The sequence below is a fragment of the Emys orbicularis genome, chromosome 3 (assembly GCF_028017835.1).
Source record: "Emys orbicularis isolate rEmyOrb1 chromosome 3, rEmyOrb1.hap1, whole genome shotgun sequence".
Classification (NCBI taxonomy): Eukaryota; Metazoa; Chordata; order Testudines; family Emydidae; genus Emys; species Emys orbicularis.
Window position 1 is genome coordinate 180,492,996 of NC_088685.1, and position 16,026 is coordinate 180,509,021.

The following is a 16,026-nucleotide window of genomic DNA, read 5'->3' on the forward strand; positions in this document are numbered from 1 at the left end:
GGAGCTAGGCTGTTCTCAGTGGTGGCAGATGACAGAACAAGGAGCAATGGTCTCAAGTTGCAGTGTGGGAGGTCTAGGTTGGATATTAGGAAAAACTATTTCACTAGGGAGGTGGTGGAATCTCCATCCTTATTGGTTTTTAAGGCCCGGCTTGACAAAGCCCTGGCTGGGATGATTTAGTTGGGGTTGGTCCTGCTTTGAGCAGGGGGTTGGACTAGATGACCGCCTGAGGTCTCTTCCAACCCTAATCTTCTATGATTCTATGAATAAAAATAACGAGTAATAATTTACTGACTGGTCTGATCTTCCTCACTGTGAATATCTTGCATATATTTATCTGGAGTTCAGAAGTAGCACTAAGAAGATAATAGTGAGGGCATGTGAGAACAAGGAATAATTATTTCCAAATTGGCAAATCTTTTCCCTTAGGCAGCAGAACCGGTGCAGTTCCACTCTGAGGCAGTAAGTGGAAGAAGCAGGAGTCTGTGGAAGGACTGAAAACACCATGCATGCTTCATTGCTTTAATTCTCAGGGGGCTCACTCTGGGTATCCTCAGAGGATATGTCTACGAGTCTCAGTGCCCAGGTCAGCTGACTCAGGCTCATGGGGCTCGGGCTGCAGGGCTATAGAATTGCCATGTAGACATTTGGGCTCAGGCTAGAGCTCAGACTCTGTGAGGGGGAAGGGTATCAGAGCCTGGGCTCCAATCCAAGCCCGAACATCTATATTGCAATTTTATAGCCCCGCAATCTGAGCCTCACGATGAGCCCAAGTCAGCTGACTCAGGTCAGCTGCCACGGTTTTTTTTCACAGTGTAGACATACTATTGAAAGCGAGTGAGGGTGGGAGGGAATGTGTGGAGCTGGAGCTATGCAGTTCTACAGTAATTTTCTTTTCAGTGTGCTATGCTCTGTGGTGATTAAGAGGTAGGGATGGAACATGGGAATCTGCTGCTACACAGATCCACTCTTGATTCCTCCATAATAAAGAGGTCCCTGCATATACAGGGGTTCCTGCAGTACCAGTTCTGGAGCAGTTCTTTCTCTCCTTATTCCTCACTACCCCAATCAGTCTCTGCGGAGTACCTCTGTATCATGCCCAGACAAGCCAAACTCAGGTTTGAATGGGACAGGACTTTTCCCTCAAATAGGTGTTGATTTTGGGTGCTCTTTTCAGGCTGTCACAGTGATGTGCATTGTTCTATAGAATGACAAAATTGTTGCAGCACTTTCCAAAAAGGGAACTAAACCCACATTGTGCTCTAGCTTTGTCCCATTCCCTATTTTCCAGATCTTAGCAGTAGGGCATAGAAGGCAAACTGTAAGGTACTGGATAACAAGGAGTTAACTGCCTGCAATCTTAACTAAACTGAATGAAGCATACATGGTGTGGCTGATATTCAAAGTTCTACTAAAAGTGTCCATTTTAAAATGTGAATTTCTTCAGCTACTTAGCTATGTAAAATAGACAACTTGAGAGTGCCGTGTGAGTGCAGTTATCCTTTCAATTGTTCTGTACTTTTCAAATCTATACACATTTTTTCTATTGTGTTTACATTTGTCATGTATAATATATTTGTGTGATTATATGTGCTGTATATAAGCAAAGATTTCTACTGATTCTAGGTCATGCTAGCTGAGCTAAAAGGTAAAGATGAAGTATATGCGGTGAAAGTCTTAAAGAAAGATGTCATCCTTCAAGATGATGATGTAGACTGTACAATGACAGAAAAGAGAATTCTGGCATTAGCACGGAAACATCCCTATCTAACACAACTTTACTGCTGCTTCCAGACCAAGGTATGCTAAATAAGCCTGTTGGTTAACTTTCATCAAGAGAGCTGTACAACAGTATTAAGTATTTGCAGTTCAAAATGAAGCTGCATAAAAGGTACCAATGCACAGTGTTTTGAAATATTTCTTAGAGGGTTTCACTGACGCCTCAGAAGCATGAAATTTGAATGGGCTCTCCTTTTAACTTGCATGTTGTCAAGAAATCAAAGGAAAATGGTATATCCAGCTCACTGCTTGCCCAAACAGAATCTTCATGGCAAATGTAGTGCCATTATTAAACAGCATAAATACTGTGTTGCCTTGTACATGCCAGAAGATGGCAGTAGAGAAACAACAATAGGTTACTGAGTTATCCTTTACTAGGGTTTCTGTACAGTATACGATAATAGGGTATATCAGTGGCTTACATAACTGAGATAAAAATGTTGTTAGTGTCCAGTATGCAGAGAAAGAGATACCCAAATTGTTCATTAAAACTCTGTTTTCGTTAACTCTGACAGAAATAAGATTACAGGAGAACCCTCCTGCGGTTCATATTTTCAGTTTCTTATGCTGTAAAATGAAGCTGATGTTTGTAGAGTTCAAAAAGAAGAGGAGGCAGATATGTTGCCCTTCAAATCAACTCCTATAAAACTAATGCTGTCCATGAGGTAGGAGGACAGCAAAAGCTGATAATGAGATCCTTGCTCCCTAAACTATTCCTTTCCCCACTGTGTGTTCACTGTTAGGGATTTCTGATATGGAATCCCTCTGCAGACTGGGGTTGCTACCAGCATGTAAGCACTCTAATCTTAAACGTTCTGTTTGGATGGTGAGTGAATTGTCTAGACTCTCTGAAACTGTTAATTAGGATGTTTGAGACTAGTCCTATTCAGTGCTAATTTCCATACTTCATCCCCATAGCCCTTTATTTCTTTCTGTCATCCAGCAGAGCAGACAACAGTCGTCTGCTTTTCACCTGGTAGATAAAGGTTCTCTCCTACTTTGTGTCAGTCACCTCCTTGACTTCATTGGGAGTTTTGCCTAAGGACTGCAGAATAAAGCTTAATTTGTGAATAAGCAGTTTTGTTGATAGAATATCAATTATTGTATCTGGTTAAAACCTTAAAAACACCTGTAACCTTAAAAAGTTCTTTTAAAATATTGCATGTTCCAAATCATTAACCCCATTTAAGTCAATGTAAATTTTGCCGTTAACTTAAATGGGACCAGGATTTAGTCCTTAGAGAAAACGCAATATTTAGACTTAAAATGTATAAATAAATAAATGTTTATATTTAAAATAAAATATTTGAAATTCAGTTATATTACTTACCAGCCACGTCCTGAGTTCAGGGTTCTTTTTCAGCAAAGGATGACATTTGAATTCTTGGGGGAAAGTTATTGTTGGTGTAACTCTGTTAAAATAAGTGGAGTTAAACCAGGGAGAAATTAGCCCATTGTTCCTAATTCAAAGTCATTAAACCAACAGTAGACATAACAAAAATCATACTGTCTAGTTGCACAGTAGAACCAAAAATGTATATGCACAAATGAGCAGTTAAATGTTTACCTGGCTTATATATGAATTTGCTATGGCTTTATGTGCAATTGTAGTAATTAGTTGCATGCAGTTATGGAATATCTGTGCCTAAAAGGTTTTTGAACAGAATTGTCAGGAAAAATTGTTTAACTGAACAGTTGATTAAGAAGACAAGAAATTTGGTTAGTGTGTTGTAGGAAAATTGTCGGTAGTATCTAGATTACAGTCTTCAAATTTTCCATTAGCAGATTGTTGGCATAATCTCATAGTATTTAAAGTAGTGGGGTTTTCGGCCTTTCACATCTTCTGACACTAACACAAATAATGTGTTAGGAACATAGATGAAAAAAATCCAAATAAAGTTTATTTCTACCAAAGATACTTCAAAGAATCTGAGGATCATTCTAATTTGAATTTCAGTTGAGTTTCGGAATGTTTGAACACACTATTCTTACAATAATAGATGAGGCATTTGGAGGAAATAGATTTCATCAACAGAGAGAGATTTTCAAGACTAAGGGAGACCAGACCTCCTGAAATGTAAATAAATATACCATCCTGCTGATACGAGTCATGTGACTGGGGAATGTTAACATCAATAAAGGCCAGCTTTGCATAAGGTAAATTATGCCACTGCTGTTCACTCCCTGCTTCTACTGGTGATTTCCCTCCCTTTCCATTCCCAGCCCATACCATCTTTCCCGTGACACTTCTGAATTGTATTCTTCCCGCTCTCCAAGCCATTTCCCAGTATAAGAGATTCACAAATTTGTCTATAGCTCCCACTGACATCCTCTCAGTCCTCTGTTTTCCTCCCCCTTTGCTTCTACTCAGGCCATCTCTCCATCAAAGAGACTATTCAATACTTCCCCTCTCTCAAGGAGAATAACTAGACTAGAGTTTGTGGTCAGTTATAACTTGAATGAACTGATCACTAAGCAACTTGAGTTAACTAACTAGACACCTAACAAGTGTTGTTCCAAGACACTGTGATACAGTCTCCTATGGGAAATAGTGGGACCCCCATTGGTTTATGTGGAACTTTAATCATGCATAGACATTGTGCTGGCATTCTATACAGGGGTTGATTTCACTCAAATGTTATATTAGCAGAGAGCAAAAGTTGAGCTTGTAATTCTCACAAGAAACTGGAGTCTTTAAGAATTAAGCCCGTCCTGTTCAACAACAACAACAACAACAACAACAACAAAATACCATGTGACCTATGTGTCCAGTCAAAACAAAGGAACACATCTCAATAATGAAATATTTCAAAGAACTGCTTGGGAACAATCTACAAAGGACTCTTTGTAGAAATTGTATATAAACATAATTAATACATCAGCAAAAATTGTAAACTGTTTGTGAATTGGGGGGAAAACAGCTACATTATTCACTGAATTATTTGCTCAGCTCCTATAAAAAAAAACAGGTAGGGAAACAGTTCTTAAACAAGCACCGTGTATAATAAAAATAGCTTTGCTGAGACAAAGGCTTTTGCACAGTAGAGCCAAAAATGTTTCAAACATAAGTGTTGGATTAATTATTTAGACTAACATTGTCTGCAGTAGGAGATCAAGGTGCTGAGAACCTCAGAATTGGGCCCTACAATAGTGATCCTGCTGGAATTAAATTTTACAATTCAGATATATCTTATTGCTCATACTGGGGAAGACTGGCATTGTATTAATTGCCAAAGTACTTGATGGTTTTTTTCTGTATGTAACTTCATTTTATCTTTTATTCCCTTCCCCACAAAAATTAATGCTTCTAAAAAGTGGGAGCTTTCCCTTGCATGCTGTAAAGTGTAATTAAAACTGTGCAGACAGTGCAGAGAAGTTGCTCAGTACAGATTGCATGGCAAGACACACTGTAGTGTTTACCTTCATAATGTGGTGGTGTAGCCATGTTGGTCCCTTATATTAGAGAGAAGGTGGGTTTGCTAATATCTTTGAGTGGACCATCTTTTATTGGTGAAAGAGACAAGGTTTCGAGTTTACACAGAGAAGACCTGAAGAAAAGCTCTATATAAACTCAAAACCTTGTCTCCTTCACCAGCAGAAGTTGGTCCAGTCAAAGATATTACCAAACCTACCTTGTCTCTTCATAAGGTAGACATTTTAATCTGTTCAGATATCCTTTTCATTAAGATGTTTTTCTAAATTATCTTTTAGTCATCATTGATATACTATGGAAAATATTTTAAATTATTTTGGAAAGCCATGGGCCCAATTCAGGAACTATGCCAAGTGGATGCTAATATGGATATAAACTTACATGTTAATATTGCTTTAACAATGCTTCTCGGTTTTGACTGGCAAGTGTCAGACAGCCTCCCCACACAGATGAGAAGGCTGTCAGGAGCATACATTGGGTCCATAGCCTGCAGACATTTACACACATGCTTAACTTTAATCAAATGAATAGTCCCATTGGACTTCAAGATTGGAACCATAATCTGTACAAGGGTCTCAACTGAGCAAATCATGTAAGTATGTGTTTTACTTTAAGCAAGTGCTCAAATCCATTGACATGAAAGCCAAGCACATGTTGAAGTTCTTGGTGAATGGGGATGGGTTTAAGCATGTGTTTTGGGAGACTAGCAGAAAATTAAAAGATGTTATTTGAAAACTTTTGTGAAACTCCCATCTGTTGTTCACACCGCTTATAAACTGAACAAATAATGCAGGGGGAGATGTTGAATAATTTAATTCAAATAAAATCATGAAAGGAATTGCTCCTAACTTCCTAAAATACAACCTTTTGCAGCTGAATTTTTTTCATGTTTTGTCTCAAACCTAAAGGTAAACTTTTCTAAAAGATTGATCAAAACCAGCTCAGTGTTTTGAAGTTACTTGAACATAGAATAAAATATGCTTTTAGTATATTTTTATGAGAATTGTAATGCTTGAATAATTTGAAAAATGAAGGATGCTCGATGCTTCAAATATGGTTTTGAAGACAGGTGGTCAGAGTAGATAATTGTCCCTTTTTGCCTTATAATCTATTAATTATACTGAGATGTTAATTAACATCAAGACAATTTTGAAGAAAATTAGTTTTAACAGATGGATTTATGAATGTTTAAAGTCAGCTTTCTGGTGCATTTGCATTGGAGATTTTTCTTCCTCGTGAATATGAGAGTATAGTTATTCCTCCAAGCCCTTATGAGGTTAGTAACCATTATGCCCATTTTATAAATGGGGAACTGAGGCACAGAGCGATGTTACACAGGAAGTCTGTGGCAGTGCTAAGAACTGAACACAGGACTCATGAGTCCCAATTTAGTGCCCTAACCACAACATCATCTCTCCTCTCTTCTATACTGGAGTACTTCTCCAAGGATAGTGTGTGTTGTTTCTAGAGAAAAATCTAGCAATTTAATGCATTTCTGCCATTCTGTTAGAAAATAGTCACACATTTTAATATGAATATGTAATGTGTGTGTATTTGTACATGTTTGTGCATGTGTATCATGTTTGTGGTTAAGAAATCTAGATTTGATAAATTTTATTTTTCGAAGTCAGCTTGTACTTTGGGCATGCAGGAGTAATACAAGGAATAAAGAGCTGCTAGTAAGGTGGGGGGAGCATAGAATACTGTGTACTTATTACAGATGGCATTAGCTATCATAAAAGTTTCATTAAAATGATGTGGGCAAGAGGAATAAACTGGCTAGTTTGAACTTCCATGCTATCTGTCATTTATAGATCATGATGTGATTCATTTAATACATATTTATCCGATTCATTGGTCTTCTGTATTTATTTTATAAACCGGGTTTCTGGAAGAGAAATTTCAGTAATTTAAACAATATATTTATTTTATCTTCAAAGTGCTTTATGAACATACACGTCCATGGCAGGGCTGTTCTCGATATTAATGTAATAAGTAGGCATTGTTATCTCCATTGTACAAATGGTAGCGATTAAGGCCAAAAGTGACTGCTAATTTTGGCTTCCTCCAATTTTAAATACCCAACTTGACACTTTGAGTCTGGTTTTCAGAGGTGTCTAAAGTTGGGCACTCAAAATTAGTAGCCACTTTGGGAACTTCTGGCCTCAGTGACTTCCCCTAATGTGAAAAAAATGAGTCACTACCAGAGTCTGAATTAGAACTCAAGTTTCTGGCTCTCAATCCTTTCTTCAGACTGTTAGGCCATGCTTCATCTGCTAATGGAGAATTTAGAGAAAAAAATATTGGTTAATATAATTTTACCCATGTTTATTGGTAGGACTAGCAGGAAAGATACAAGATTGTACTATTGATACATGACTCACCATGTATACGGTCCTACAAGTGTGGGTTTTTTTCTTAGTATGCAGGTAGGAAATGCTGTGGTGTTGGTAGTTTTGTTACACGTTTTCCTTCGAGAGAATCTGTGGCAGATAGCAGAGAGATTTATAGAAAAGGGGATTTCCTACATGCTGTTTTTGACACCTCTGTCTATATGTGTAAATGAGACAAGCTAAACTTAGGGTATTCCCAGACTCTGCACCACTGATTTCCCTCCACTGGGAAGGCAGCCTGCAGGACCCCAGAATTCTGCTACCACTCAACAGGGCAAATCTGATGTCAGAAGCAAGACATTAGTGTCAGAAGAAAGGGCAGCGCTGTTATCAGAAGAGGAGCATTAGTGTCAAAAGAAAGGTAATTAAAGATAGATAGATAGATAGATAGATAGAAGAAAACCCTGACTTCAGAAAAGGGACAAGAGCCTGAGACAACATGACCTAGTGACTTTGCTATTGCTGTTGATTCTTATGTGGCAGGTAGTTGGATACTGGGATGAAGGACGACAGTATAAAACTCTAAGACAAACAAATAGTATCATTTAGCATTCATATATTATGGAAGCGATTCCATTTTTCACCTTATCAGAGTATGCTCAGCAGGGATGTCAACTCACTCTGTGCAGAAGGCCACATCCTATTTTTAGTTATTATCTGGGGACCAGGTTAGAAAATTGAGAAGAATATACGACTTTCCATGTACAGCTATGGCAATGGAAAGCTTGCACAAAGATCTATGCTAGGCTCCTTTTAGACCTATGGTTTCAGTCATTCTGCAGACTCAAGAAGTCAACACTGCATTAGTTATACTTAGTTCACAGTTGGAACCTTAGGAACCATGAGAGTTAGAATTCTTTTTTTTTTTTTTTAAATGAAACCTTAGATTTTGCAGAATGTGACTATACCACACAGGCGTATAAATACATCAAGAGGCAGGATCTAGCAGTAACTCTGGGTCGAAAATTAACTTAGGGGCTAAAACATAAAATAGAGTCTCTATATGGGAGTAAACGTTTTAAAATAATTTCCTCACTCAAAAATCTATTTGAATAGTTTATTATAAGTTTAGAAAAAAAGAACTTCACTTATTTGCTCTTTAGACCAACTTTGTGCTCCTTGTTAAATCTTCCAGGCTGTTACTCTAATGTAGCTTTCAAAATATCAACAGCCTCATCACAGAAATGTTTCCCTTTGGCCAAATTACATTATAGATAGACATCCCCCAGTTTGCATTTTTAAGACATTCTTTTTAGCAGAACAATCTCGCTATTGATTGATACTCAGATTTCCTCTACAATTCACATCTTATGGAAGATTTACAATCAGCCCTACCACTTGTCTACACTGCAGTGCTACAGTGGCACATTGCAGCACCACAGCCTTGCCATTGTCTGTAGATTGTGAGCCCTTTGGTGTAGGAACCATTTCTTCCTTTGTGTTTGTACAGCTCCTAGCACATTGTTGTTGTTGCTGGAAGGATGTTCTTGTATTTAAAGCACTGACTGCAATTTAGGAGATTCAGTTTCAGTTCCCAGTTCTGTCACAGATTTCCTGTGACCTGGGCAAGCCACCTAATCCTCTGCTTCAATTCCCAATCTGTAAAATAGGAATGATAATGCTTCCTTGTCCCATCCTTTGTCTGCTTTGTCTATTTAAACTGTAAGCTCTTTGTGGCAGGGGCAATCTCTCACTGTGTGTATGTATAGCACCTACTACAATGAGGTCCCTGATACCAGAAACAAATAAGTAATTAGAATCTGTGCCTTAGTTCCCTGACTACTGACTAATAATGTCAATATTATCAGGAAATTTGCATCCAAAAATTAGGGTTTGCTAAAAATAAACATACAGAAATGAATATTCATAGAAATGGTATGTATTGTTATTTAAATGACAGTGCAAACCGTTTTTTGTTTGTTTAAATGTTTGTTTGTTTGTTTAAATATTCCCATGCAGTTTTCCCAATTCACACACTGCAGTATTGTGGATAGCATGAGAACCAGGAAGTGGAATGGACTAGTCTATTTTTATTCCTAAAAATGAAGTACTCAAAGCTGAACAGACAGTGTAAATGTGAAAAGTAAATAAGATTTTAAAAGCTCTTTATTTTTTTAATGTAAGGTGGTATAAGTGCCAAAGGTAATATTTTTTGTTTTGATACATGATTTTTAGCCTGACAGAGTTCCTTTAAGAAGTAGCATGTTCGTAAGTGGAAAAAAAGTTTTTGATCATGTTAAAGAAAGTTCCCCCCCCCCTTATGTTTATTTAACAGGCTAGTAAATGTCTTGTGTGATAATAGCTCAGGGTGGTGTCATTTGAGATCTTCAGTGCAAATTAACCTACTGGCTGGCCAGTTACATTTATCTGGGACAAATCAGAGGTTTCTAATCCATTTTACCTGGTATTCTTGTGCTTTGGTTGCTAAGCAGCTAAACTCATTATGCAGTAGTTGCTACATGGGTGTAATCTGTTTAGGACAAGTTTGCACTGCCCTATGTTCCTGGTTAGTGTCAGATTAGAAATTTTCTATGGCTCAATTTTGTTATGCCTATGGCTTCAGTGGATTGTGTATGTGTAACAGAGCACTGGATTAGCCCCAGTAACTTTTAGATTCATCAGAGCTAAAATATTTTAACACAAGGTACTTTAATACATTAAGCAGAGACAAATTTTCCACCAGTTAAGTGTTAACTGTGTGAGAGGGTTGAATCAATGTTAAACATATAATATACAACAGATGTTACTAATACTTAATATTGTTTTATTATTAGTTGGTTCCAACAGACTTATTCAAATCACAAGTGCAAACAAAATGAAGTTCACCTGCTCTGCAGATATTTCATGAAGTGCAAAGCGGTACAAAGGACTAATATCTAGTGATGACTCAGGCACCGTACAGTGCAGAGAAACCCCGACAATCTGATGTAATAACATTGTGCTGAGTATGACACTTCAGGAATTACTTCGGGCTGTGTGTTTAATTTAGATATCCCAGAGACAGTAACACATTATGATTGTTTAGTGATCAGTGCAATGTTTAAAAGTAGATATTGTGGTTGAGAATAGTCGGGATGGTAAAGTTGATGAGTAAATACTATAATTATTGTCTCTCATACACACAAGTTCCTGTGTCCGGCTTGGTGACCTGATTTTGGAAAACTTGCTGTTATGCTGCTTAATCGTTGCTAGCTGTTCTTGAAAGATTATTGAAGCCTGGTTAGCTCACTGAAGATCCATTGTTCCCATTAGCCCTGTTAGTTTTACACTTCAAGTCCTGGCTATCAGAGCAGTCAAACTCCCTCAGGGCCCATATCTGCACTTACTCCTGTAACTTAGGCTTTGTCTACACTAGCACTTTTGTCGGCAAAACTTATATCATTCAGGAGTGTGGAAAACACCCCTCCGCCCGACTGACCTAAGTTTCACCGAGAAAAGTGCCAGTGTGTGCAGCACTATGTCGGCAGGAGATGCTCACCTGCCCAAATAGCTACTGCTGCTCATTGGGGTGGTTTAATGAAGCCAGCGGGAGAGCTCTCTCCCGCTGGCATAGAGCGGCTACACAGGAGACCTTACAGTGGCGCAGCTGCAGCGGTACAGCTCTGCCACTGTAAGGTCCATAGTGTAGACGCAGCCTTAAAGAAGGCATCAGTCAAAAATATCTAAAAGCTTCTCTTTTTAAGACAGTAAAGATTTTTATTTTGAGAGTTTGATGCAGCACCCAAACTGAACAGGACTCGTTCACCACTTTTCAAATCCAAATACATGACTTGCTTCTGGTGTGCATATGTAAAAGTGAATGTTGCAGCTGCAGCTCCACATTTTGCTCTAGTTGGAACCTACTGGGGCCTTGTCCACACTTAGGAATAGCTCTGATTCAGCAAATGATGACCAACTTTCACTGTAGCTGCACTGGTATAGACAAGGGCAGTCTAGGTTCTGCACTGATTTGAGATAATTAGGGTTCACATTTAGGAGTCTACATTTAGGAGTCAGCACCGGTGTAGCTATACCAATTGCTGCTGTACCTGAAGATTCACCATCCAGCTTGTCTAGTAGATTTTATACCAGAAATGATTGAGTGCAGACAGCAGCTTATTTGAGAAGCAGGAGGAGTCAAAAGTGTATGGACCTACCTGCTTTCTCCCTACAGACTGTAGAACTTTACACACTTTCCCCGTTGAGAAACACATTACCATTCCTGTTGAGGCATGTCTGAGTACAGATGCATTTTCAGAATACCAACCACAAGCTTTACTGCCAAAATTGTCTGTCTTGTACACCCTACTTTGGCAGAGATCAAAGGAGACCAGGGTGCCGTCTTCCAAAAATGGGCAAATGTGGTAGTGAGGTTTGTAGGGAGAGCAGAACTTGAATACACATGTCTGTTGCAGAATCCACATCCCCTTGCAGACTCTGTGGTGTGTTGCCTTCACTTCAATCGTGTGACTATTTTAATGATCATTTTTGTTTGTTCCTCATGAGGTGTTTTTAAATTGACGTGTTTGTATGAATGGTGCAATTGTTCTCAACTGTGAGGAATAATTTAACAATGCTGGTTTAAATAAATCCAGTGTTTAGGGCCGATTGTGGTTTTTAAGCTGTTTGATACATTTTAGGGTGGTGCTGAGAAGGATGAAGATGGTTCATGTAACAGGAGCCTCTGCAAGGGTTCTGGTCTATTGTTTTGTCACAAGTCTGGCTGGGTGGTGTGTGGAGTTACTGGGGACAAAGAACCCCTCAAGTAATACATCCACAGGGGGAGGTCAAGGGAGCAGGGAGTGCCACTGCCAAAACAAGCCAAGGGCTCTGATGTTCCACTCCCTCCCCCCTCCTCCTGTGTGTGAAGACACCTTAGCTTTCAGGGTCCATTCAGTGGGAGGGACCCTGGAAGCATGGTGGGGAGGGAGCAGACCCGTGACTCTGGTGCTTGCCCCATCTTTCTGATCCCAACCTCTCTCACTTCTAACAGTGAGTTTTCCTCACAACCATGCACGTTGGGCATAGTTGAGCCTTTGCAAGGCATAGCCATGGCTACCGGATACTATGGGCTATCATACTGGTGTCCATTGTTGGAGGCCTTCTGCCACTAAAGCATGTAATTAAGTAGTAGGCCCCTGTGTGTGCTGAGGGAATGTGCACAGAAGCAAATATGCCCAGCAGCACTAGATGCGGAGGTCTCTGAGTTACTACAGAGAATTCTTTCCCAAGTGTCTGGCTGGTGGGTCTTGTCCACATGCTCTGGGTCTAACTGATTGCCATATTTGAGTTTGGGAAGGAATTTTCCCCTGGGTCAGACTGGCAGAGACCCTGGGGGGGATTTCACCTTCTTCTGCAGCATAGGCCATGGTTCACTTGCAGGTTTACACTAGGGTAAATGATGGATTATCTGTAACTTGAAATCTTTTAAACCATGATTTGAGGATTTCAGTAACTCAGCCAGAGGTTAGGGACCTATTACAGGAGCGGGTGGGTGAGGTTCTGTGGCCAGCAATGTGCAGGAGGTCAGACTAAATGCTCTTGATAGTCCCTTCTGGCCTTAAAGTCTATGAGATGTAGCATGCACTCCCCCACACCATGCAAGCTGCATAGCATGCCTACCTCCTAGGAGCACCTAGCACCACTGGCAGCAGTAACACTCCCTGAAACCTCCCACTCAGCACATGCAAAATCCAGATTGTGGCTGGAGGTCTCCTTACTCGTGTGTACCCACATAGGGCTATTCACTGTTTGGCTCTCATGTAGGCTGCATGAAATGTATCATGAAATGTTTTGTAACAGCAAAGCCCATTACAATAACTGAAGCATGGAAAACTGATGCTGACCTAGGTATCTGTCAGGTTATCATGTATGCCTTACTAATTGTTTAAACAATGCTGAAAAAGCCACTGTTTTACTTGAGTGATTGAGAGAGAACGTTTTACCCAATGTTTGTTAGCTGCTGCTCTTACAAGTAAACAACTACATCACCCTGTAGGAAGACACCGGAAAAAGGAAACTGTACATGAAGATCTGATTCTTCTGCAGCTTCTTTCCAAATGCAGGGTTAGTTTGGGCACTTTATTACTTTTTTTAACAGCAGCAAGCTCAGTAAATGGTAATTATACACCAGAGTATTTCATCATGGGAAAAAGAGTTGAATCTGCAAAACATTCATTTTTGCATTTTCATCTAAACCTCCACTGCACTGGGTTGTTGTTTTTTAAATCTCTCACAAAGTAATAATTCTAATTTTAGGTTTATCACACACTTCACATTTCCATGCGTCAGAATGAATAATTCTGGGTTTGAGACTTGATAGTTTTCTGTACTCTATATGTTACATACTATGGTCCAAATTCAGATAGGGGATACTTTCCGCTTTCTTTCTGCTTCTCGGTGTGTAGCTTTTACCTGCATAGACTCACTTATACACAAGTGGAGCGGGTGTTAGCTAGTGGAAGGGAGTCCAATTGATACCACTTTATATGTCACTTCTGAATTTGGCCTATGCATTGTTCCCATCGTATGAGATGCAGTAACTTTGGCAAAAGACTGAGCTTCTAATGTGCTACCGGTACATGCTTTGTATTCTTGATGGAGGCAGGGTTGATTCTTATCTAATATTTTATTCCAATATATTACGAGTCAAATTGTGCCTCACCTCAGTGCTGGCACCTGTGTATGGTGGAATAAAAAGGGCGTAAGGAGCCCCTTTGTATACCCATGGAATGGCAGGGCACAGGCAGTCTTTAAATCCAGGGAGCGCCCAGAGCAATGATGACCTCCTCAAAAGGATGGCAAAGATGCAGATCCATAATCCCACTTCACCAGCCAAGAGTGGAGGGAGAACAGATGCTTCTGTTCTGTTCTATTCAGGTTCTTATACTACGCTCATCATCGTGGTGTCTGAGTGCCTTCCAGTACCGCATTAAGCACTGTGACTACACGTCTGTCATGCGGTGTTCTCTTGTCCTCTCCCCAGGGCGAGAAGGATATGTAGTGGAGTGTCTTGCTATGCTCTGGAAGAGAGGTGGTGTCAGTTGTGTTCCCTTTCTGTTCCCTGGATGCACTGAGCCTCCAGACTGCCTCTAATGCAGGACCGGGCCTTAGAGGCACAGTCAGTCCCTTAGGCTACACCTGCATTGCAAGCCGGGGAGCTGGTGTAGATGTACCTGTGCAGGCTGTGCTAGCTTAAATCTAGTTAGCTTGTTAAAAATATCACTGAGGATGCAGTGGTGTAGGCTTCAGCATGGGCTATACAAGCCTGCTTGGCCCTTCTGGGTATATGAATGCATTGCTAGCCCATGCTGCCATGTCCTCACTGCTGTTTTTAGTGAATTAACTAGATTACAGCTAGCGTGGGTAAATCTACACAAGATACAAATTATAACCCCTGCTGCAGTGTGGACATAGCCTTAGAATGCAACCCTAAGAATACACAGAGATGCTGTATGTACATTAATATAGTTTCCACTACTAGTGTGACAGGGTAAATGTTAATGTTCATTCACAGTGTTGCAGGGATACCATAGCTTCCTCATATAAAATATAGGAACATATTGTCATTCACACTTCCTGGTCTCTACTCCTAGAAAACTGCAAAATAAGTAAATAAAAAGAAATCATTAGGAGCTGAACAAACCAGTCACTTATGAACTCCTTCTGATGCCTGATCCTGCACCCCTCTGGACTGTTCTGTTATGTCATTGTTAGAGCTCAAGATTGAGAGTCCAAGGTTCTCGATTCTACTCTTGGGTCTTGAAGTCACTCGCTGTGTGACCTTGGGTGAGTCATTTAATTTCTCTGTTCCTCACTTTCCACAACTCCTAAAAATGGTGAATAATAACATCTCATGGGGGAAAAGGGAAGCTTGTAAGGCTTAATTAACGTTCTTTGTGGTCCTAAGAAGCACAAAATATTATTTAAATATGGAGAGAACGTTATTATTGTCTCAGAAAATATCCCAGTAGTTTTGCTAGTATATTATAGCTTACAAAACTGCTGTAATTATTTCCCAGAGAAAGAGAAATTCTCCATTTAATTTTCCTGCAGTCTTTCTCCTCCTACGCACAGTAGCATAAATATTTCATTTCTCCTGCGTCATGTTTACTAATCCATTTCTTCCTGCATCACACAGTATATTCAGTACTCGTGTCTTTTTTCCCAGGCACAGTAACTTTCTTTCCTGTGTGTAATTTTTAACTTTACAATCCAACCACACTCTTTTATATTATTGCAATAATAATATCAGCAATTGTAAGAAAATGACTCTACATTTTAAAAAGATACATTTTAAGTGAATTTAGTGCTTGTGGAAGGCACTACAATGATAACCCTGTAATAAGCCCTCTTTTATACATAGAACAGTTACAGCCCAAGCAGTGGCTGTACAAATTTTCCCACAAAATTTTTCAGCATGTCTGAACCCTGACCTGGAGG

At 39.6% G+C, this 16,026-nt stretch overlaps 1 protein-coding gene across 1 annotated transcript in view; it reads left to right on the forward strand.

Annotated features, from left to right (window-relative positions):
* The window catches only part of PRKCE (protein kinase C epsilon), a 477,162-nt gene that overhangs the window by 326,159 nt on the left and 134,977 nt on the right, over window positions 1–16,026 (forward strand). The window contains exon 10 of the mRNA XM_065400343.1: window positions 1,627–1,800. Coding sequence (XP_065256415.1) covers window positions 1,627–1,800 — 174 coding nt within the window. The remainder of the gene's footprint in view (window positions 1–1,626; window positions 1,801–16,026) is intronic.